A 24,502-nucleotide genomic window follows, 5' to 3' on the forward strand; every position below is an offset into this window, starting at 1 on the left:
TAGGTTAGATGTTCAGAAATGGTCGCACTTTTGTAAAATATGAGTGAGGGCAAGGCATAGCTAGCCAACTCCCGTGTTATTTGAATGGAGATTTGACCGAAAATATTGGTATCGGACCGCTCACTTCTGAAGGATGCCACAAAAAACCGGTAAAAGCTACATTTAAATTATTCTAAATAGGTTCTAGAAAATAAAGTTTTGTAACATGTCCTAAATTTTTAGCTAATTTAGGTGTTTGGAGAGGGTCGTACTTTTGTGTTTTAGGAAGGACATGTAAACGACAGATAACACCAAAAATATGAAGAAATTATTTCTAAACCGTGTTAAGTCAAAAATCATTATGTTGCTCATTTTCAAGAATGCTGGTTTACAAAAAGCACGACATTGTCTGATTTCGTGAACAAAGCCACACATTTTTAAACATTTTTTCTTTGCTTATTATACTTGAATGATTGGTCACTTATTTATTAAAAAGTAAATATTCAAATAATTACTAAACAATTAAAAAGTAAATAAGTAAAATATAATACACGTAAATAAATAATAAATATAAAACTAATAATAAATTTAATAAAAGCGTAGAAAATAAATGAATAAAAGTGGGGTCCTAAAATAAATATTAGCTATAACATGACCAATCATTCAAGTATAATATGCAAAGAAAAATGCTTAAAAACATACAAATGCAGGCCTACTCAATCAAATGAAAAACATGTAAGCAAACAGGTAATCAAATTAAAAAGCTAAATAACAACCAAGTTATTAATGATACTTATTAGCATTCTATTATTGATTATTTTACATAGGCCTAGGCCTCACGAGTACTATTCATTTTTTAGGCCTAATACACATGTTTACTTATTTACTTTCTTATTTGTGTAGTTTTTACTTGTTAATTTAATTAGGCCTACCTATTATTTTATTTACTTGTTTATTCATTTATAAATTTATTTAGTCAGTTATTTACTTCATTAATTTTACTTGTCTATTTCTGAACTTGTTTATGTATTTTGTAGGCCTATTTACTTGTTTACTATTTTCTATTATTAATTTATTATACTATTAACATATATTTGAAAAATAATAAAAAAAGAAAGAAAGAAAGAACAAAAATCCCTAATATATCCAAATAAAAGCATACAATAAAGCTAAATTGAGAAAAATAGCATTCAATCTGGCAACAGATCATCACGCATTTTTTTAAGGAGTACCTCTAGAGGTACTCCGCTATAGGCTGTCTCTACGGGAGGTACACCGTGGAAACCCGGATAGGAGTAGTCCACGGATTTTTGACTCAGCGTTTATACGGTACACCGCTACAGAGTAGCCCTGGGGGTAATCCGGAGTAGCTCCAGAGTACATCCAGTGAGAAATTGGATGTGTAACATTGTTTCCTTTCGTTTCCTTTATAATCGGTTACCCAACTGAAGCTATGAATACCAGCTTTATTGCGATATCGCACATGAAAACAGTCACTTGTGCACAACCAGAGAAGATCCGATTTAATCAGTTGAGCTGTTTCAATGAGTGTTATCTTGGTTTAATAGCTTTTAATGGGGTTAAGTCCTGCAAAGGTCGAGATGAATTCTACTGTAGACATGACTGCATCATGACTCGACAATTTCAGCGCCTGGGAATTTTGAATATCGCGTGTTGAGAGACGGATGTTTTTATTCGTTTTTGGGTGGGTGCGGCGTGCCGCACCCACCCTGTATTCTCTGACTATTGACCTATTTTTTCACATGCCGCAGTGTTGAGAAAATATTCGTGCCGGTTATATCCCAAACACCCACAGAGGTGATAGTTTACGGCGAGTTTTGTAATTATTACTTGATTTAGATATGTAAGTAATACGATAAAGTCGTCATAGGCAGTAATATGTTTGTATTAAAAGAAATAACAAAAATAATTATTTAAGTAATAGAAATACTATTTGGAAATTGCAGCAAGATTTGCAGATGTTTTTATTTGAACAGTACCAGTTCACCAGTTTTGCTAGTTTTCCTAATCTTTGGGCTAAATTAATAGCATCGTGAAGGTCATATATATCATGTTATACTGACAGCTTCGGCATGTACTTGAATACAGCTTGTATGGGCATTGTGTTCAGTGTGTACATAGGCTATTTACTTTTCAAATCTTGTGACAAATAGTGTTTGCTGATGCTTGTATAAGGTATTATAGACAAATTATTAGAATGCATGTGCACAGTAGAAATGGCCCAGGTTGAATAAAATAAATAAACATTATTTTTGTTGGGACAAAATATTGATAATAGTTTGACGCTTTGAAATACAGTTATGTTAATCATAATAAAGTTACAAAGTTAAAAAATAATATAATATTGTAAAATCAAACATTTCCCCTCATAAGTTGCAATACAACATATTGAGGAAATTGATATGACAGATTTTTAAACTTTGATATGGAAAGATACCCCAGCCCTGTTGTCTCACCAGAGAAGATGAGCAGAAGTCTTTCTATCTGATGATAAAAAAACCCTCTAGGTATGATTACGAAAATGTTTTAAATAACTATTATCTACAAAAGTTTTATAACCATGTTTTATATAAAATGTTAACATAAAACGACTTGTGTTATGATGTGAAGGGTTAATATAAAAACAGGGAAAATCTGTTCCAACTGACCAGCAGAGAATAAAGGATAAGCAATAGATCAGATTAAAATCAGGAAAATATGACACAACCTCCAATGGGGAATAACAAGCGTATAAACGTATAAAGTTAAACACTCTTTTAACTTTGTTTATACGTTTCGTGTTATTCCCCTATTGGAAATCGATGTTGTGTCATATTTTCCCTGTTTTTAATTGTGAACTTGACTTACTCATTCTTTCATTTCTCTTGACAATTTTTCATTTGCCCACCCTATTCCTTTTAAAGGAATTTGTATTATGGTCATTATGAGTTTGTTTTAAATAAAACCACGTGATACGTGCTTGATAATTATTTTTCTTACATATAAGGCATAATGTTGTGATTGCCGGAGACTCCCTTTAATGGCTAATCTCTGTAGAAAATCAACTTCAGTGTTACGTCCTACTCAATGATCCCCAGCGAACTTAAGTATAAAAAAAGTTAAAATTGTGTATAAAATTAGGCCTACTTAAAAGTGAAAGACAAGTCATTAGAATTGTCATTAGCATTTCTGAAACTGGGAGAAATTGTGCAAAAAACAACTAACAAAATACTAAACAAAACAAGGAAACAGCAGTATAAGTCGAAGTCCCGGGTTGAAGCCCCATTGAAATACATGTAGGCCTAGCTAGAGAAATATTACAGATCATTTATACAAAGGTGCCAAAATATGAATTTTGTCAAGATCATAAATGAGCAAATCACTGAATGGGCAGTTTAATCATGTTAAGATTGATCAACCCCGTTTTGGTTGACGGTTCCGGTTGATATGACTCTTTTTCCTAACTTGATAGTCACGGTTAAAAAAATGTTGAAAACATATATAGGCCTAATAGATAGGCCTAATAAATAAGGGGGAAAAGGAAAGCATTTTCGAATTTCAACTTTGGCGCCTTTTTTAAATAAATAGTTGCTATCAAGCCCGATATCATAAGCAATTTAAAATTTTGTAGTTTTCATAATTGCGATTTGTTAATTTTTTTAGGGGCCTAAAACACGTGAGGCCTATAAACAAGTCTAAAATTGTATGATCATTCATTGGAGCATTTTGAATGTTTATAGTTGCGAAACACCGGCGCCGCGTAGTAGAGAAAATTAATCGCGTGTTTTACCCAGTTTAGGTGAATCTCGCATACGTTTTATAGAATACAATGGTGGATTTCAATAGATTTGAAGTGCTTTAAGATTTCAAGCGCTGATAAACCTTGTCGCGTTAATCAAATTTCACATTCTTGTCTTCTTCTTCATTTTTCTTTCATTTTTAAATTTTTTTTTTGCAAACCACGATCATGGATTTTTGTTTGCATGTTTTATTAAGTCAAATATATACATAGGCCTATCAATACAAGATTTATATTATTTACGACACAACACTGGATTTTTTAAAGCAAAAAATGAAACAAAAAAACAACAACATCCAACAATCAGAAATTTTATGTTTTAAAAACTTCAAAACATAAAATTTTTAATAACTTAAATAACTTAAAGTTATCAAACTTTAAGAACTTTAATAACTTTTTTAAAGCTAAAAACACTTTAAAGAACTTGAAGAACTTTTACTGTTTTGCCGTTGTTGCCCAACCCTAAGAAACTGCGAGGAAGCTTATAATAGCCTTGTGTAAATAATTAGACTGAGTAATGTTATGAACGACTGTTTTAGAGGCTACTGTTCATCGCGGCCGATATGAAAATGTGTAAGTACAAAATGAAGCAAAAGTCCTTACGATCTTAAAGGGGGTGGCTCAGGACATGCCAGTCAGTGGCGTATGCTGTAGAAAATGTAAATATTGGCATCAAAAGGCTAGGTTTTGCTCCTGAAGTGGATCGTTCACGCCCGGCGTTCACATGCATGCATGTTCATGTCACTACTATCATTGCTCGAGAAACACTAGCCACGAATTTGCTCACGGATGCCCTCGCATTCGTGGCTAGTGTTCCTTTGCCCGGAATATCGGTCGGTAAACAAATTACGTAAGCTTACCGTTACGTAATGTCATTGTAATAACAATAGGCAATTCTGAAATACCCCCTAAATACCTCCTTGTACATAGCTTTACCTACCAATTTGTTACTATGCGAGTTGTTGACGTAATTCTCAGTTCTATGTGTCATTTCAGGTGCATTTAGGTAAATATTTCATTACTATTTCTGGAGAAATTGCTGCAATATTTTCCGGCGATAGGCTGGCGTCACCATTTTGTCAGGAAGTAATTCAAGTAAAAGGTCAGAGAGATGCAGGTGGTGAACGCCGTGCAATCTCTAAATTCAGTAAATTTGCTTTGTCAGCCGTGTAATTGAATGGGATTTATATTTTGAAATTTAAAAACGCTTAAAATATCACAAACAAGTAGGCCTATGTTAATAAATATTAATACAAGCTGAAACCGTTGGAGTTCGATAATGAACCCTACAAAAATAACCTTCAAATTAATTAAATACTGTAAAATTTGATTATTTATTTACTGGTTGCGAGTCACTCTGACGTAATTCGCCGTGTTGGTTAGGCTCCGATCACTCAGTGTGCAAATTGAATGGCGCGTACCAGTGATCACGGCAGCTGCGAAATTCATCGCACTTGTGTGGAAAGTGCCATCATGTGCATACGGCTAAGCAGTTTTGCCGTCTCTCTCTATCATGCATATCATCCGCCGCCTGACTGAGGGCAGCAATCTAAGGTCAGGTCACGTCAAGTAAGCTCACGTGGTAATCAGAATAATTAAGATACTCTCATCTATAGAATATGTTAGCCTATGACCTCCCAGTCATTATTCATGAATATTTACCTGCGTCAAATGCCCGTACAGGTTGAGGCTAAATTTCTGCCATCTTTTCGTCGGCTGTGCAGTCATCAAAAATCAGCTTATATTTGCTTCGAATTTTTAGGATCGTAAGTATCGAAAATGTAAAAAGGTACGGCGTAATACATGAAATAGAATAAAGCTTATAATGACACGCTTATGAAGTGTGTTTGTGAACTATGAAGCATGTTTACGTTCCGGTACAATTTTATGTATCGGACTCTGCACAAGGATGAAATAGTAGCCATCTCTAACAGTAAATGGTAAACCATTTACGTGTTAGAGAATATGCTCGAACAATACTATCATGACTATGCACTGCACACATGCACAACACAAGCATAAAAATGACAAGACTTGCAACTTGCGTCTATCTGAATCTGAAATCGCTGCTGGCATATCTCAAAGAAACATCACACCAACTTGCGCGGCGGTTGGATGGCAAAACAATTATAGATTTGGTTTGAGGTGTTGAGCCAGTCAGTTGAGCTAAATTTTAGGTATCACAGGGAAACCTCAGTTTTCACATTTGTTAGTCAGTCAAAATGGCCTAACATGCCTAAACCGGCAATACAAATTTACATTGAAATTAAAAAGAAGCTTTTTAACTTAGAAGGAAACCTTCATAAATATGTTGTCTATACTTCACTTGACCCAAATATATGATTTTTTTGGTGATGAGAGACTACGCACATGGAATTTCAGAGAGATTTTGATAGCAGTTCCATTAAAAAAGGTGCTATCGTCATGAGACTAAGATCTAGAAACACCCCCGTAATGCTGTTTTGGGGGAATTTTGCTAGCAGAATCTTTTTGATGAAAGTCAATCTTTGACAAGATGTAACTTTGCTACGGAAAGTGCTATGACAAAAAGGTTTTCAGTGTTGGCTTTCTTTACTCAAGGGCTTTATAAAATGATGCAGTTTGATGGCAAATTTGAATTCACCTGGCATACCTATAAATCTCGAACTCTAGTAGTCTCGCTTCAAATTTGCACACGATCCCCGATAGTTACGGTTGTGTGCGTCATACGAAGTAGTAGCTATAGTGTTGGGCAGGGTTCCCGTTAAGGTTTTAAAAATGTGCGTCCGTAATGACGCAAGTTTGCTGATGAGGTTGCAAAAACTTGCGTCCAGACAGATTTTTGTGTGTCCATCTGAAATTCACGATTATGACGATACACACGTACCCCGGGTCTACACCTCATCAAATGTTGATTGTTATAAAAAAATAAAAGTGCATTTTCGCCGTGATATTCCATCTCCATTCGCTATGGTAATTTTTCTCATTTCTGTGTCAGTTTTGGTCCGAAACGTGGTCAAAAACAGGTGCAAAAACATGAGCAAAGTCTTTCAATCTTGAACAAATTTTTGTTCGTATTTTACTTCCGCATTTCTTTTTTAAAATTAATGTGTGGTTGATGCTACAAAGCTAAAACTAGCGCGCTGCCACAAATAATACGAAAAAGGGTTATCATTTGGATTTTGTCTTTAAAATTGCTTTTATTCATCGTAACAATAATTACTAATAAAGGAAACCGTCCTAGATTATTTATGAGAAAATAAACTTAAAATATCAAATATTGAATATTGTCAGGTTGTGATAAATAATTAAATAAACATTAACCGCACGTTAGGGGCACGTGTTCAGTCCAGCAAGCTGGCTTGTAAACAAATCAATCAGGACTTCCCCAGGCCATCAAGCAGCGATCGTTCGGAAAGCATGCAAAAAGTGCACGATTTCCTGACGTTGCATTTACAAATAATGCAGAATTTACTTCAATTCTTAGCAGGTGGGTCAAAATTTTGGGGCTTTTATTATCTTAAAAATATAAAAGAATAAAATTTCTTATTTTTATCATCAATAATTAATGATAAAATTGTGAAGTTTTGTCTGCGTCCACATGCATGTGACATGGACGCAAAATACTTGATTAGCCATGTGAACTTGCGTCCAAATTTGTAAAATATGTGTCTGGACGCAATGACGCACACTAACAGGAAGCCTGGTGTTAGGGGTGGTGGTGAATACGGTTGAGGTAAATACGGTTGAGGCATGTGTTAAAGTATAGGGAATATTGATTTTTAGTGCCTTTCGAATTAATTTTTTACTGTAACTTCATAACCCAGCAAGGTATTGGGATGGATTATGTACCATTGTACTTTTGGTATACTGTAGAATTCCGTCTAGAAGCATATAATATATGCCTCTAAACGAGGGGTTTTTTTTAATGAAAGATATGAAAGGCCAATACCCTTCTCAAAAACATTGCAATAGATTGGTCTTACAAATATACATGTTTGTACAGCCGCCTTTATCAGTAATATAGTTGTTCAAACTCCAATTAACGTTTTTGTTGAGAGTGTCTGCCTCTTGTCTCTTGTGTCAAAAAAACCTCGTTTAGAGGCATATATGCTTGTAGACGGAATATTACGGTATATGTCTATAGAGGAATTATGTAATTCATGTACATCGTGGAACATTCAACTACGCTTGTTACTCCTCGACTAATCATGCTAATACACGAGCACACAACGCTACTCTACGCGTCCATATTAGCGAGGTTATCTGCGTACAATGGCTTACTACGCACAGCCACGCAAAGAGTATGTTCCACGATGTACACAAATTATATAATATTTCTATAGTAGGTAATGTGACCAATTTTACTTCAAGCTAGTTTAATTTGTTGTAAATGTGCTGCATTCTGTGTCATGGGTTCTAGGCTTTTCCTATACATTACTGTACTAAAGCATGCATTTAGGCACTTGAAACTTGATATCGAGTTTAGCGTCCCTTTTTTTTCAGCTCATAATGAGGCAACTATTTCATTATTCATTATTTTCAAGGTTTCATTGTACGCGGCCTTTTACCAATGCTTATGCACTTTGTAAATTCTATTTGGGTCCCAAATGTCATGAATACAGAATAGCCTACACATAACATAAACATCTATAAGTATAATTCTCTTGCTTTTTGTTTAAATCAAGTTTTAAAACAAACTCAATGTATTCCGAAGTATATCAGTCTTCTTCACTCCAATTTGTACTAACCCCTCTGTATACATTTGAGGATAGGGGAAAATGGGGTGGGGGTTGACTCATTAAATACAAAAATAACAATCATGCAGAACATTATGAAATAATTAGACTCAGTACACCGGTCGATCTTACCGTTTCCGATGTTGATTAAGATACTTCTTGCATCAACATCTGAAAGATCGATCTAGCAAGTAACCGACGGATGGAGGTACAAGATTGGTCAGCCACCCAAAAGGTGACGTCACACCATATGATCGTCCCTTATCCTCCTTGGTCTCCGACTGACACAGGCGTGCCTATCGATTGTTCATAGCACTGTGTATCAATTTCTCGACGAAGGCGAGATATACGGTTGTAGTTTGACACCTTAGGTAAAACCAAACCGGTATGGTTCGGCTGAGGATAGTTTTGACGGCATTTTCTGGCGAAAAAAGTGACAAAAAGCGATCCAAAACTTAGCTACATATCGTGCCTCCGTTTGTATACGGGACACACGAGCAATTCAAAATGGCCGCTCGTTGCCGCCATTCATTTTGTTTCCCACGTAAAACAACCATTGCAGCCTGTAAGTTACAATAGATGTTTGTACATACACATTGTATTTCATGTACGGTAGGTTATTGTTGCTATGTTAGGGTGATTACTCTATCGTTATGTCTTCATTACCGTCCAATAAAGACGAGTTAATCAGATATTCATACGGTGGGGATTGGTAGGGACCCGTCTGACATTTTAATAAAGTTAGCCAGTCCTTACTTTACCACTAACGTTAGCGACCAGCCTCCGTGCTCAGGTTTGCTTACTGGGCTTGAGTCGGCGTGTTGGGGGGTAGTGCCCCCTCCCTTTCTCCTCGCTTCGCCTCGGCCCTGTCGGGCTTGCCCTTCCCTGGTGACGGAGCGGGACCCACACCCGCTCTGTTTCACCCACAGGGAGTGCTCACGATCTTCTAGATGTCTTTCTTTTGCTTAGGACTCTCCGAGTTCCAGCTTGACGATTGGGATAGGCTCCGTCGCATCGCCATAAGACGAAGAAGAAATCTACCAAGGGCACTGGTAAGGTCGACACGGTGGATTCTGCTGTGACAGCCCCTATGGGTCATGGCAGGTCTGCTTAAGGGGCTCCGGTCCCCGGACAAGCAGCGGTTCCTTCGGGACTGCTAAGCGCGTCCAAAGGCTCAGCAGCCAGCGAAAGCACTGACTATACGTCGGAGCAAAGTAGCAGGCAGCAGAGCGGTAACCACCAGCGAAAACCCTAGCGGGTTTTGCAGCAGGAGGATACCAGTCGACACGGTAGATTCTGCTGTGACAGCCCCTATGGGTCATGGCAGGTCTGCTTAAGGGGCTCCGGTCCCGGACAAGCAGGCGGTTCCTTCGGGACTGCTAAGCGCGTCCAAAGGCTCAGCAGCCAGCGAAAGCACTGACTATACGTCGGAGCAAAGTAGCAGGCAGCAGAGCGGTAACCACCAGCGAAAACCCTAGCGGGTTTTGTAGCAGGAGGATACCAGTCCCTAGCGAAAATCCTCACGGGGTTTTAGCAGGAGGACACCCGTCTGTTGCAGGCATATCTACGGGCTCAAACAGCCACAGTAGTAACCAGCGACGGGCAGCATGTAAGGGTACCCCGGGCTTGCCTGGGTTGAACCCTAGCATGCATGGGTTCAGCACAGACGATGCCGCGGCTAACGCTGTGGGTGTAGTCTTAGCAGAACCAACTGGGGTTGTCACTGCGGCAGCGTTCCATGGCGGGACCGCCGAGTGATACCCTGGGCCCTAGAATAGCTGCTGGCTGTCCACAGGGACTGGCTGGCGATTATTCAGGGGTTGGGCTCGCAGTCTCTCTCACGGGACAGCGACCCAGGTGCATTCGGTGGCAGCTACAAAGGCGAGCTACGGCTTGACTTCAGTGGTAGCCGCTATGCACCCGCCCATAGCTGCCGTGAGTGGTCCGCCACACACAGCGACCTTGGGCGAAGCTCTAGAGGGTACAGTAAGTAGCTTGAACAGCCTAGCTGATCAACAACCCACTTATGTCCTCGAGAGCCAGCGGAGCGTGGGTGATCCATTACCGTCAATGGGTCAATTACCCTCTCTTGATCGATCACTGTCAAATCAACAGGGCATAGCTCCATTGATTGACGCTGCCTATTCAGGTGGCGAGGTGATTGATCGGGGTATGCACGCTCAGCTACCCGTGGTACTAGGCAAGCTCCCTCTAGCCAAGGGACAGCCGGTATAGCGGGTACCCATACACACGGGCTTGATTCCCCTTGCGGGGAAGCGCAGTGAGGCATGGGTACAGTGGTACACAAGCCGGGAGCCCTCACGGGCACCTACGCTGGAACCACGCATACAGCGGTACACAATCGGGAACCCTCACTGGTACCCATGCTAGTACCGCTCCGGTACCACGCCAGCACACAGCTTGATCCCCAAACAGGGAACGCGGTGTGGCGAGGGTACAGCGGTCCACAGTTGGGAACCCTCACGGTACCACGCTGATACCGCACACGGTACCGCAGCACCCGCTTAGTCGCCACAGTCTCTGTGGCAACAAGGGGGGAGGCGTGCGGGTACTGCAGTACCATGGGGTTACCCTGGTGGCGGATCCTTTCAGGGTCAGCTGCCGGCTGGGTATGCCCGTGGTACCCGCCGCAGGGTGTTTCTTCCACGGCCTAGCACCGTGGCAAGTGTCGCCTAGCGATGGCCACGCAGTACCAACATCAGCTGTTGACCAGGCCAGCCGGCATGGGGCTAACCCAGATCTTGATCAGGGTAGGCCCGTGCTGCTAAGCGCTAGGGACGACGACGGCTGCGAGAGCATGCGGACCCAGTGGTGCCATGGCGGATACCTCAGGGTCTTGCGGGAGTACTCCCTCTTCTGCTGGCAGGTAGTCGGCGAGCCACACAGTGGTTATGCCTTCTTACCCGTTTTCAGATGCCCGTCCTCAGTTACCGCCATCATCGGAGCATGATCACGGATACTGTGGGCGAGGAAAGGAGTCGGAAGCTGAGTCCGGTAGTGACATCACTACAATCTCCTTCCCCGCTGCCCGCGAGGGGAGCAACAACACTGATCTTCCTCCGGACACCCCTAAGGGGGGAGTCCATGGAGGAGGACCAGGGATCCTTTCAGTAGGATGCTCAGCTGCTGCTTCCTCACAGGGGACGCCTGCACTCTCATTCCCGCAAACCTCACGGGTAGATATCGTGGGGCTGTCGAGCTCAGTAGAGCTATGACGCCGGGAGCTTGCACGCTTCCTCTGCGTGTAACGCGGGAGGACCACGGGACCTACCTGAGGGGATCCGAGAGGGACCCAGAGGTCGACACGCGTATCACGCGCAGACAACGTCTGAGCTCTTCCGCGCGGTGAGCCTATTAGCGGTGCTAACAGCTAGCCTCAACGAGAGCTCCATGGGCCTAGCCCATAGGGCGTCCACTCAGCGCCGGGGGGAGGGGCCTGCCACTCCAATCGCTCAACGCGATGGAAAGGCAGGGTCCTTTTTCTCTTTGGAGGCTTCTGCGCTACGGTGGAGGACCGTGCAAAGAAGCTACCAACGGGAGCACTCTGAAGAGGTCGGAAACTGCCCTTACCATGGGTAGGAGCTCCGACTTCAGCAGGCCGTGCACCACCAACAGTACCCGAGCCCACTACCTCTGCAGCACCCATTTCTGGGAGGCGCAAGGGTAGCACAGGAACAGCTGGCAAGCCCGAAGAAGAGCAAGCGCTCTTCCAAGGGAAGCTAGGCAGAGCATTCCTGGGGGCTCAGCGGTTTTTCCACAGGGGATCTCCCAGTGGGCGACCGCTTATGGCTTTCACCCAGAGGTGGGAAACCATCTCTTTGAGCGCCTGGGTATGGTCAGTGGTGAGTGGGGGTTACAGACTGGCAACCCAGTCTCCCCACATTCGCCTGCACATTTCAGAGGTCCACAGTAGTGCCGTCAGGCGGCCCCCAGCGTCGGGCACTACTGACAGGGATCACACAGCTTCTCACGAAGCGGGCGATTGTCCGGTCTACCCCCGTTCTACGGGTGATCTTGGAGCCATTGGCTCCAAGGAAGACAGCGGCGACGGGAGCCCCATCCGGAACCGCAGGCTGTTGAACACGTTCTTCAGGCCCAAGAGGTTCAGAATGGGGACTCTCGCCTCGGTGCTAGCCTGCCCCATCAGGGGCATGGGAACAACATCGCTAGATCTCTCGGACGCCTATCTGCATATGCCAATCGCCTCTCAAGATCGGAGGCATCTGCGCTTCTAGGTACAGGATCAAAATTACCAGTTTTGATACCGCCATCCGCCTGTCCATCTCTCCCAGGGTGTTTAACACTCTTGGTCAGAGCGGTGGCAGCGCCTGAAGCACAGGGGTGTCAACATCAGTTGCTACCTGGACGTTTGGCTCATATACGGACGCACTCCACTGAAGACTACGGGTCTCATGGGGTTGATAGTCCGCAGGGTGCGGGACCCTGGATTTTTTGATCAGCTCAAAAAAGTCCAGCGTGGTCCCGACGCAGAACACCACTATTTGTAGGGGCCCAGATCACCCTCACGGAGGGGTTCGCGGTGCTCTCACCCGAAGCGGGTGACGAACATGGTGCGGTGTGCCTGACTCTTGGCGAGTCTCGGGCAAAACCCGCTGTGACATGGATGAAGGTGGTAGGCCTAATGGCCAGTATGGTAGACCTCGTACTGTACTGCCGTTTCTACGTTAGGGCTTACCCAACTACACCTTCTAGCCTGCTTGCAGGCCCAGTAAATCACCAATATCCCTCGCGGTTCCGTTGTCGGAGATCGCGCGAGAGAACTCTGGTGGTGGACCCATCAGCCCAATTTGACCCAGGGTGTCAGGTTTCCTGCACCCCGGTATGTCACGTAGTGACGACCATAGCGCCAAAACGGGGCTGGGGGTCCACATCCACGGAGACTCCGTCTCGGGCCTATGGGGCCATAGAGACAGAGTTTCACATCAACCTCCTCGCTTACGAGGAGGTGATCGTGGAATCACATACCGTTGTCCTGACGGATAACACAACCGTGGTAGCCTACCCCAACAGACAAGGGACTCCGGGCCACCACGATTGAGCCTGCATGCACGACACCTGATAGGGTGGTGCAAGTTCAGGCAGATTACGATGAGAGCGATATACACGCTGGCAGGCGTCACCAGCATCCTCGCGCACAATCTGTCACGAGGAAGGGTGTCGGGACCAGCAGAATGGTCCCTTGTTCGCAGGTCGCTCAGACGATCTTCAAGGGGATGTACCACCCCTCGAAAGATCTGTTCGCATCTCATCGCAATCATCCACTGCCGGTGTACTGCTCAAGGGTCGCGGACCCCCAAGCATTCACCGTGGACGCTCTGTCCATAGACTGGGGAGGGATGACAGCTTATGCACTCCGATCTCACTACTCATGAGGGTGGTGGCCAAGATCGGGTGGGAAGACTGCGTTGTCATTTTGCTAGCGGCAAGGCCGCTGGCACTCCCGATGTACCAGATCTACTCCGGATGCCCGGGCGGAGGTACCAGTCTATCACTAGAGCACCTGCAGTTAGCTGCATGGCCCTTACCAGGGAACACGCAGCGGAGGGATACTTTTCATCAGAAGCTGTTTTTCTCATCGCCGGGCTAGGCGGAAGTCTACCCTCCGTGACGTATAGCCAGAGTCTGGCTCCATACTACGCTTGGTGCAATGAGACAAATAGCTCTCCCGCTAGAACCTCTGTGCTGCTAGTTCCGGAGTTTCTGACAGAAAAGTTCCAAGCAAGACTTCAGCGGGCCACTGGGGCCAGCTATAAGTCAGCTGTCCTCTCCATTCACCGAGGTTTCGAGGCGGTCGACTATCATAGCCGATGGTTACCTTATTAGTCTCACGCCTCGACGGTATGTTCAACAGTGTCTACCAAAAAGGAAAGTGATCCTCCTAAGGGATCCCAACACAGTCTTAGATTACTTTAAGGGTCACCCTTTTGACCTTCCGTCAAAAGCGACGCTTAAATACGTAACTCTCAAGATGGCTTTCCGGTTTGGCGTTGGCTTCGGGACGGCGGTGCTGAGTTGCACACGGTCTCGAGGTTAGCTTCCGTGTTCACAAACACTGGAGCGACACTGTTTGGCGCTCTGTTCTCGTGACTACGAACAGGCGCGGTGCATACCGACATTCGTCCCTCTCCAATCCCCAGGGTTGGGCAAGGTTCGGCTGAAGCCAAAAGATAGGCTGGGGTGTCCGATAAGGCGCTGCAGCACTATTTCTTCCGAACACAAGCCTTGCGAGGGACTCACGACCGCATTCATCACCCTTACAGAGCCTTTCGGTCCAGCCGCTGTCGCAATGGCTGGTCCAGGTGTTGGTGGGGTCCGGGGATCGCGAAGGTTTCGCGTCCACGACCCACTCGACACGAGCTATCTCATCATCTTGGGTATACCGTTCGGTTGTCCCTTGAGGAGATCTAGCAGGCGGTGTCCCGGAAGCCACCTTCGCCCTTCTCTACGATACTTCCGTTTACGTTAGTAATCAGAGACGGGCGGGAGGTTTACCGGGACATTGTTCGGGCGATCATAATACGGTGGTGTACGGGTACCAGGTTTTCAGACTATACAGAATACTCAGCATGGTAAGAACCAGTGTCGCTATTCTTAACCACCAAACTTATTAAGTAAGGAGGTTTATGTCTGTGATCGCGTGGTCTTTTTGTTTCCGACCGTTGGGGAAAATATTTTCTGACCTCGCGAAAACCATCGTTACCGCTCCCGATCCCTGATCAGATGCTGACCAATCTTGTACCTCCATCCGTCGGTTACTTGCTAGATCGATCTTTCAGATGTTGATGCAAGAAGTATCTTAATCAACATCGGAACCGGTAAGATCGACCGGTGTACTGAGTCTAGTCCCAAACAGAAATGTTTGGTAGACTCATAACCGGTGCGATCTTACCTTTCGATGTTGATTATCCCGACCCCGCCACCCCCTACAAGTTTGGTCCGAGTAGGGGATCCCAAGTCGGATAAGGGGCGATCATATGGTGTGACGTCACCTTTTGGGTGAGTCCACCGGGGATCGGGGTTTTTGTTATTTATTCATTTATGTGGGACAAAATGACTATTGGTTTTTCCGCATCTCGTGATCGATGCAAGAAGTATCTTAATCAACATCGGAAAGGTAAGATCGCACCGGTTATGAGTCTACCAAACATTTCTGTTTGGGACTATTATTGGCACCAATTTGTTAAAAATAGGTCTTTTATTACAAAGGCCTAGTATCTCCTATCTCAAATTATAAACATAAACAATGTCCATGGCTAGGTATAAAGTTCACTTCTAGTCTACCCTGGTATCCCAAAGGTATAGTTGAAATAATTGGATAGAGCAAGGGTCAAATATCTGTATTATTTTAATGCTCAAATATTTATATGAATTCTTCAATAGTTGTCAAGGTGTTTTACTGTTTTCTATAGTTTTTGAAGGGTTTAGAAATTTTGCATAACGAACAAATTTTATTTCTGGTTTAGTAGTAATTTGCACAATAATGAATTATTTTCAGATTTCACATCTCAAACGCGGCACAAAATTCATAACGCGGGCAGCGGACGCTAAACTCAGAATCAAGTTTCAAGTGCCTTATGCCCTGAAATGTTCTGAATGTCATATTTCTTGAATAAGTTACCCTACTTCTGTAAAAGATATCATTTCTTAGAAGGAAATTTGATGAGGAATTCAAATATGCCATTGGTTCTGGCATGAAGGAAAAAAGTTTTGATTGATGAAAATGTAATAAAAATCATAAAAAAATTTGTACAACTTTTGAACACCCTGTATCTCACTAAGTTAGGCAACATAACTCATTGTTACAAGTTTGCTTTTTTTGAAAGTCTACAATGTTATTAGTACATCTAAAAAGGTTTTAGCAAACCAGGTGTTTATGTTAGTAAATAAGAGAGGAACAAAATTTAACTTTTCCACCCTATATGACATTTGTGGCACCCTGTATATGGACCAATTGTTTGTACATGTGTATTCCTGGTACCCTAAGCTTTACAGTGATATAAAATTTTATAGGGTTTTGATGAACAGTTTATAGATTAGATCAGTTTAAGTACAAAAACATGTAAATTGTTCAATTTTTTAGTACGGTATGTAACGCATTTGGCCCCCAATTCATGGCGCACGACCTTATGCATTCGATGCTAGAGTGCGTTGGTATAGTTTTTCGGTCGGACAGCGGTGCAATTTTTTGCACCAGAGGTTATTTATTCTGTGTTAATGTTGAAATTTTGGATGAAAGTTATTTCGATGAGTCAACTGTATCTTTTGAGCAAGATTTGCCTATTTTGGACAGTCTAAAATTTTGCTGAAGTGTAATTTTAGCAACATTTTTGATGCAATCGTCTGTCATGATCGACTGTGTTTACTTCTGAACTTCCATTGCTTTACACAGTGTCATGCTTCAGCGAATCCGACTAGATTTTGAATGCAATGGTCTCTAGCCTAGAATATGAAGCTATTGGTGAGCAAATTCTTGGCTAGACTTCTTGAGCAAGGTCAGGACAGTTCAGCAACGGATGGAGGAAGCTGGTTCCAGCTAACGATGGTTGATGGGAAGAAAGACTTTAAATGGTGGTCTTACATCTTGGCTGAAAAAATTTCTTGTTGTGTCCCCTTGATGACCTTGGTACTTGGTTGTATATCCTCCTAAAATACTCCAAAAATATATAAAAAATAGTAATATTAGTTCACACATTATTCACACAGTACTAGGTTGGGGCATTCAAATACACTGAAAGACTCTCATATCATCAGAATAATTTAAATTTTAAATTATAGTACTAGCCTGGTAATAACAAAAGACATTGCTTAAATTATTTTTTTATTACAGAGCGTTGTAAATGGATGGTAATTAGTGTTGCCAAGGAATTGTGACAAGAATATGAAGACCATTATAGTAAGATGAATCGGCATATACATGTAGCATGGAATCCAGAGCTCTGATTTTGGCAACAATTCTGAGAGTCAAAGATGGTCATTTCATCTTCCCTTTCTGCAATGTGTGCTACTGTAAAGTAACCATGGTAACTGCAAAAGGCTCTCTACAAAGGTAAAAATTCATTGGACATTGGAGTTTACATTCATACATTGTCCTCATCATTATGTTTAAATTTGTTTCTATACATGTACATGTAGGAAACATAAAAACCCAGGGATGCCAGTTTCCCGAATTTATTCGGATTCTTGAATTTTGATCAATTCCAAGATTTTTTTTTTATTATTTGTGATTTTTTTTTTCAGATTTGGCAAGTCCTGGACTTGATAAAGCCAAGTGCTACAATCATAATTTGTGATAGATTTAAACAAAATTTGGGAAAAAATTACCAAAAAATTACAATTTGTACGGTATCTAAAAGGGACCCCTTTTTTCGCAATTGTCTGTATTATTTTAAAATTTTCTTTTGGCAAGTCACCCATCTCTGAAAACCCCATGGAAACAGATAAAATATCCAGGTGTTATTCCCCAGCTAAATTCACATTGTGTGGTAAATATTCTTTAGTTCTTTTCCGGGGGGGGGGGCACTGCCATTACAAGGTGGACACCGTGCTCATGTAATGTATGGACTTTCAAAATGGACCCTAAACAAGTAATTATCCTTTGGTCTCAGAATACCCTAAACAAGTATTTTGTCATGTTTTCCCCACCCTAAACAAGTATTTTCAAATCAAGTCTGAAATCATACCCTTTTCAAGTAAGCATTTGCTGGATGAATTCCCGTTTATGTCGTGGAGAACCACCGTATGTTAGCCTAAGTTCCCAGGTCAATATCGCGCAGAAATATGTAGAGACAGTGTGCGTAGTACCTTCTCCTGTATGGGGATTATCACTAATTTATCAGGGGTCCCGCTATTGCTCAATTGCGACAACTGTCCCGGAGTCGCTGCCTCGCTGGGTTAAAAATAGAATCATAGAATGTAAACAGAAGTCGGGATTGTCACCGAACCGGGTCACCGGCACAAAACCTTGATTAGCTACGATTGATTACGACCCGATTATGTCTCAAATGTTTTATTTTCATGAATAGTAAAATATATACCCTTTACACGCATCCAAGCTGTTGTAAAAGTATACCCTTTTTTCCCGATTTTGGCAATTCTGGCACCCTTTGCACTGTACGCGCGTACATCGCCCGTCCGTGAAAAACTACCCTTTTTACGCGTTTTTGTACACGAGCATGGTGTCCACCTTGTAATGGCAGTGGCTCCCCGGGGTTCTTTTCCATCATCTCAGCGATGTAATGAGTGGTGTATCAAAATATTTGTCCTGGTCTGCCGTTACGGCATAACGCACAAGGCATCTTTTCAGGCCACAGCGAGCTCATTAAATGTTAAGCAATTGTGAACTGCACATGTGTATATAGCCTTTTGCAATTCCAGAAATTTCGGACTGCGCATTTAAACTAAACATCAACAGCCGGGTCTTTTTGAGAGATGGCAACCAAACCTCCTCCATTGACGATGTATGTGATGAACAGGATCTAAAATGGATTCCCCCATGATTTTTTTACATTCCTGTTTTCACTCTAGCAGTTTCTAGCTAGCTAACTTTCCTTGCTTATGCAAGTGTTCAGAAGACATCAAGACCAAAATATATGAAAAACACACATAGGAAGTGTATCTTACAAAGTGCAAAGTTCACACGCATTGAAATAGTGTAACAAGTCCTCAATGTTTATCTCCCAAGCAAGGAATTTAGCGTATGCGCAGTCCGAAATTGCAAAAGGGCTTGTTGCAGTACCGGGTATGTTTTGCTCGATTTTAGGAACTTCTTGCCAAATATTCATGGGTGGTGTGAATGTAAAGATATATAATACTTGTATGTGCATAATATTGGTTGCAAACCATAGACCATTAACTGTTTAAAGAAGTAATTATTATCCTTACCAAAATACCCCTGAAGTTATCGTAAAATGCTGTGCTACATAAGAATTGTTAACTTAAAACAGACCTTGTGAAAAGTAATGCGACTGTGCAATACAACTAATAGGGTGCCAGTGTTGTTTAAATTGTTTGCAGTTTTATTCATCTATTCACTTTATCATTTTGCAGGTTTGCGTGTTCAAAATGTAGGCAATCATTTGACGTATCTCAGCTGTGTTATCGCTATCGTCTCAGTGCGACCATATCAGATGGCTCCGTTGCATGCGATGTGTCCATATTTGGCAAATGTCTGGAGATTATATTTGGCACAGAACCAGCACGTTTCAACAGGTAATTAAATTTTTACACATATGTATGATTAATTAAACTAGTAGATCCAGGGCCATGGTTGTAGCTACAGTGGGCGGCAGAGCCCACCACTCAGTTTTGGAGCCCACCACTCAGCTGCAATTTTAGCACTGGAGTCCACCATTCAGAGGCAAAAATTACACCATTTTATTGACTTGGTCAAGAATTTTGTCAATTTTAGCAAAAAATTGCCAAATATGCAAAATGTTCATCAAATGCCACCCAGCACCAAAAATATCCTAGCTACAACCCTGTCCAGGGCTGTTGGTGTTCATTCAGCGTATAATCAGCAGGGGGGTGGACAAGGTCCGCATGCTCTTTATACATGTACATGTATGACAAGTTAAAAACTTTTTGTTTTTGGTCTTAGGTTAACTTAACACCAACCTTGATCAGACCCATGTGCAATCATTATCAACAGTGAAAATCGGGGTTATACATGTATATAGCTAGCCCAAGTTGAGTGCCGGCTAATTTTACTATTCAATTACAGCGTTGACTCGGGCACAATCTTTTTAGCGAATGTGAGGGGATCGGGAATAGGCTAGGGGTATCACCCCGTAAATCATTTTGCTCTTTTATGATTAAAAAATTAAAACAAATAAAAAGACTGGCCTAGCTACAACACTGGTGAAAATAGAGGGCGTACGGGCCTTGTTTCAAGCCTGTCTATCTACTGTAGCCCACCGAGAATAAAACTCACAATACTTTTTGTCCTGAATCATAACAGCCTGTCACCATACAGTCTATATGATACTTATTAAGATATGCAGAAAATAGGAAATGTTGAAACAAAAAGTAACTGCCTGTTACTAATAAAATTTTCGTCATGCTAAGCCTAAAGTGAGTCTTGGTCTCAACTAAATTCAAGTGAACCAGGACTCATTTTTTCCCAAACTTGAGTCCAGGTAGAAAAGCTCTTATTTTCAGTCCTGACAACTATGCCCATGTGTAATCGGTATTCCGTTGTACAATATAATTTTTTTTAATTCAAGTAGGCTTTACCCATGGATAGAATCATTAAGTCTTTGCCATTTTAAATATGTATATTGTTATATACTTGAAATCAGCAACTTAGCAGTTATGAGGCCCAAAAGTTTCCGTAATTCCAGGGTTAAGACCGACCTTAAGTATAATCTGGAAGGAAATCAGTTGTGGTAAGTTGATTGTTCCCACCAGCAATGTTTATTCCTTTGGATTTTTTACCCCATTTCTATATGTTTCTGTTCTTGAATCTTTACAGGCTACTACAGAGATACCTAAACCCAAAACACTCAAATGAAGAGTCAAGGGATGAAGCCCTGCACAAGATGATGACTGGTAGCATAGTAGGCAAGCAGTTCTACTTTGGCTTCAAAATACCATCCAAAAAGCAAACTTTGTCAACTTTGAAACAAGTACTACAGCTCAAGATACCTCATCAGAGTGCATCTAACAGCGGGATACCAGATGGACTAGTAGCCTTCCAGATATTCACACACACACTCGGGCCGTTAAAACCAAGTTTAGCGGAGATTTTGCAGCGGCAGTATGCTCCGGAAAATCATGTGTTGTGTAAAGATAATCAAGTAAGTCAAAATGAGCAGACTGGTCAGAATACAGTGGTGTGTGATAGGCATACAGGGAATGGTGCAATGCGACAAGATTGTGTGGTAATAGGGAATAGTACACAAAGTCCAGAGACGGTAAGATCGCAACAAACTATGAACCTGACAGATACAAGTCACGAGTTTACATCATTCGCATCATCGAGTGACTTTAGTTTGGGAATGACAAGCCTCGAAGTTACTTGTGATGCAAGATCAAGCGATAAGTCATTACGATTTAGCGTAGAGTGTAGCAGTAATCACACAAATCATGATTTGTCGTCTCAGCAACTTGCCCAATCGCATTTGGTCAACGAAAGCTGTGTATTTAATGATGAAACACAGCAGAATTTGTGCAATAATACAGATATTTATCCTACAAAACTCTCTAACAAATCTAACAGTAGACAACACGTAATAGGTCATAAGAATCTAACGAATGTAAGATCTGTGTTTAAAACTAATCCACAGGTGCCTAAACTTTCAATTGTGTGCAATTTACCTAGTCCTATTTTAAACAAATCTGTACACTTTTTATCTAGTCGTTGTAAAGATAGCAAAGAAACAGATGGAGATAACTCTGGGCAGAGAAGCAGCTGCAAGTTGCTGGATGTGACTCCTGCTGCAGAAGACTCTGTCGTGACATCTGAACAAAGATCTAGTCATTGCAAAGATACCAAAGAAACAGATAGAGATAACTCTGGGCAGAGAAGCAGCTGCAAGTTGCAGGATGTAACTCCTGCTGCAGAAGACTCTGTTGTGACATCTGAACAAAGATCAGAGAAGTCTGCCACAGAAGACTCTGCCATGACATCTGAGCAAAGATCAGAGAAAATTAGTACTGAAGGGAAAGATGGTACACACTTCAGGACAAACAGTGACAACTTTGATAATGTAACATCTGGAGTGGGAGATGGCTCAGCAATTGTATCAACGACACTTGATACACTAAGTCACCCTTCATCTGGCACTTCAAGCAAACTTTCAGTTATACCTAACAACAGCTACTTACCTAACAGAGCCAGTAATATTAGTCAAGAATCAGATTCTTGTTCAGCTGCAGAGTCAATGCCTTGTAATCAGCAATCGTTTGATTTTGATGTAAGTTGGAGAGACGAAGCCATTCCAAAACCGAAAACGAAGCTCGTGAATGTTGGTGGGAATTGCATTCAATCTAGTATTGATGATGAAAGTGGCAGCCAGGAACTCGGAGCTGAACAAAGTGGTAGTGTCGTGGTGATGGAGCCAGATGTCTCATCGTATTTTGATGGTGCTGATTTACCGCTTAGTGAAGATCTTGAATTATTTTTACAAAAAATAGAGGCTCAATATGCCGATCAAGTTAAGGATGGTGGTAAAAGAAGGACAAGTTGTAAGAAGTTGAAATCTGCGCAGGAAGAAACATCTTTGATTTCTTATGAACCAGATGCGGAAGGTGAAAACTTGAAAGTCCATACTGATGTGTATAATCATCAACCACACTGTAAACATGATTCAGAAGTATCATTGAGGAAGATGACCCAAGATGAAAGTGATAAGAACCTTAATGGTTGCTATGGAGACAGCATCCCGTCAGACACATCTGCTTTTAGCTATACTGGATCACAAACATCTGCCCTTTCTGCCCTTAGCTATACCGGATCACAAGAATTGTTTTCTCAGAGTTACATCGACTGTCAAGTTTATGAAAATCATAGCACTCCTCATCATGTGCTTGAAAGAAGTAAACATGCCGCAGATATCCAAAGTAAAACCAAATCTATGTTGATTGAGAATACCACAAGTCACTGTATTCTTGATGTTGATCGAAGTAAGAACATCGCAGACATCGGAAAGGAAGCAAACTCCATTTTGATTAGAACTGCTAGCCACAGCACCCCTCTCGTTGTTGTCGACCAAAACAAATATGTAGCAAACACAAGAAGAGAACGCAGCTCTATGTTAATGAAAAGTGCATTTGGTACTCCGTTACTGTTTTCCCAAGATGTGATATCACCGGTGGAAAACCACAGTAGAAGTCATCATAATTTCCTGACGTCGAAATCCAACAGCAGAAGAGTATCAAGAAGGCATCGGGTAGTGGAAGCTCCTCTTGCCACTAGGTTGCATCAACTCCGCCATATCTCTCCATATGTGATCAAGAAGAGAGAAATACCATCTTTGAATGCAGGTTTACAAAACTTGACTCAACAAGATGATACATCGTACAAATCTTACACACAAAATGGGACTTCAACTCCGGATTTGTTTTTAGATGATGATGATGAATCATATCCCAACATGTGCAATAAAATAAGTTATCAGGACTCCCCTGATCTGTTCAGTCCAACTCAGCATACTTCACTTCATCAGGATCTTAACAGATGTAATGATAAAGTAGACTTAAGGAAGAAACTTTTTTAGCAGATCTTTGTCCCAAGGTTCGACTACAGGGGTAGCGCTAGAACTAAACACTCGAGTGTCCGCAGGGACCCCCGAACTTGCAAAAAATTAAAAAGTAGGGGGTCCGGAGTAGAGTTTGGTGAGTCCCAGTTGCACAAATGCAGCATAAATAGTATATCTGCAATAGCGCTAGATTGAAAAACCGGGGGTCTGCAGGGACCCCTGAACTTGCAGAAAATTTAAAAACAGGGGTCCCAACTCTATTTTGGTGGGTCCGGGACCCCAAAAAGCAACTTAGCGCTACCCTTGTTCGACTATGTACCCTACTATACCATTTTTTCACCCTGATGTGGCAGTGACGTCAGTTTTGATTCACTGGGCGCAGCCTGAAATCGCTAGCTTTCGCTCAAAGAGCTGGCTTACATAAATCGCACACTCTTAAGGACGCCGCATAGATGCACAAGCAAAACAACTGCTTCAACGCGTTGACGTCATTGCCACATCAAGGTGAAAATGGTATAGTAGGATATAGTCAAAGCTTGCATCAAAAATGGTATACCCGCTGGTCTACATCTATTATATACTGCACCAATAAAGTATCCTTACAATTTCACAATAATCACAATCTAATCCTGCACATTATGACACCACATTGAATCCAATGTGACCTCAAGAAGTAAAGTTAAAAGCAATTGAATAGACGTAGGTCCAGTTTTAAAAGTGACAAACTGGACTATACATGGCGCAAAAGGATTCCAATAAGCGAAACA

General features: G+C 42.0%; 1 protein-coding gene across 2 annotated transcripts; it reads left to right on the plus strand.

The window, feature by feature from the left end:
* The first annotated feature begins 4,268 nt into the window (after positions 1–4,268).
* Positions 4,269–23,773, plus strand: LOC140160787 (uncharacterized). 2 transcript variants are annotated; one of them, XM_072184090.1, is made up of 4 exons: positions 4,269–4,351; positions 17,366–17,584; positions 19,585–19,746; positions 21,008–23,773. In XM_072184090.1, the coding sequence occupies exons 2-4, from the start codon at positions 17,460–17,462 to the stop codon at positions 23,751–23,753; spliced, it is 3,033 nt and encodes a 1,010-aa protein (XP_072040191.1). In that variant the 5' UTR covers positions 4,269–4,351; positions 17,366–17,459; the 3' UTR covers positions 23,754–23,773. The 2 variants fall into 2 exon arrangements, with proteins under 2 accessions (XP_072040191.1, XP_072040192.1); XM_072184091.1 differs by lacking the exon at positions 4,269–4,351 and adding an exon at positions 4,364–4,437.
* The last annotated feature ends 729 nt before the right edge of the window (positions 23,774–24,502 follow it).

The sequence above is a fragment of the Amphiura filiformis genome, chromosome 9 (genome assembly GCF_039555335.1).
Source record: "Amphiura filiformis chromosome 9, Afil_fr2py, whole genome shotgun sequence".
Taxonomy (NCBI): Eukaryota; Metazoa; Echinodermata; class Ophiuroidea; order Amphilepidida; family Amphiuridae; genus Amphiura; species Amphiura filiformis.

Excerpts from the sequence above, each read along its gene's own strand:
- LOC140160787 (XM_072184090.1), top strand. The coding sequence starts at position 17,460 with ATGGAATCCAGAGCTCTGATTTTGGCAACAATTCTGAGAGTCAAAGAT. Across the intron at positions 17,585-19,584 it reads GCAAAAGGCTCTCTACAAAG|GTTTGCGTGTTCAAAATGTA; the intron begins GTAAAAATTCAT and ends ATCATTTTGCAG. Across the intron at positions 19,747-21,007 it reads GAACCAGCACGTTTCAACAG|GCTACTACAGAGATACCTAA; the intron begins GTAATTAAATTT and ends GAATCTTTACAG.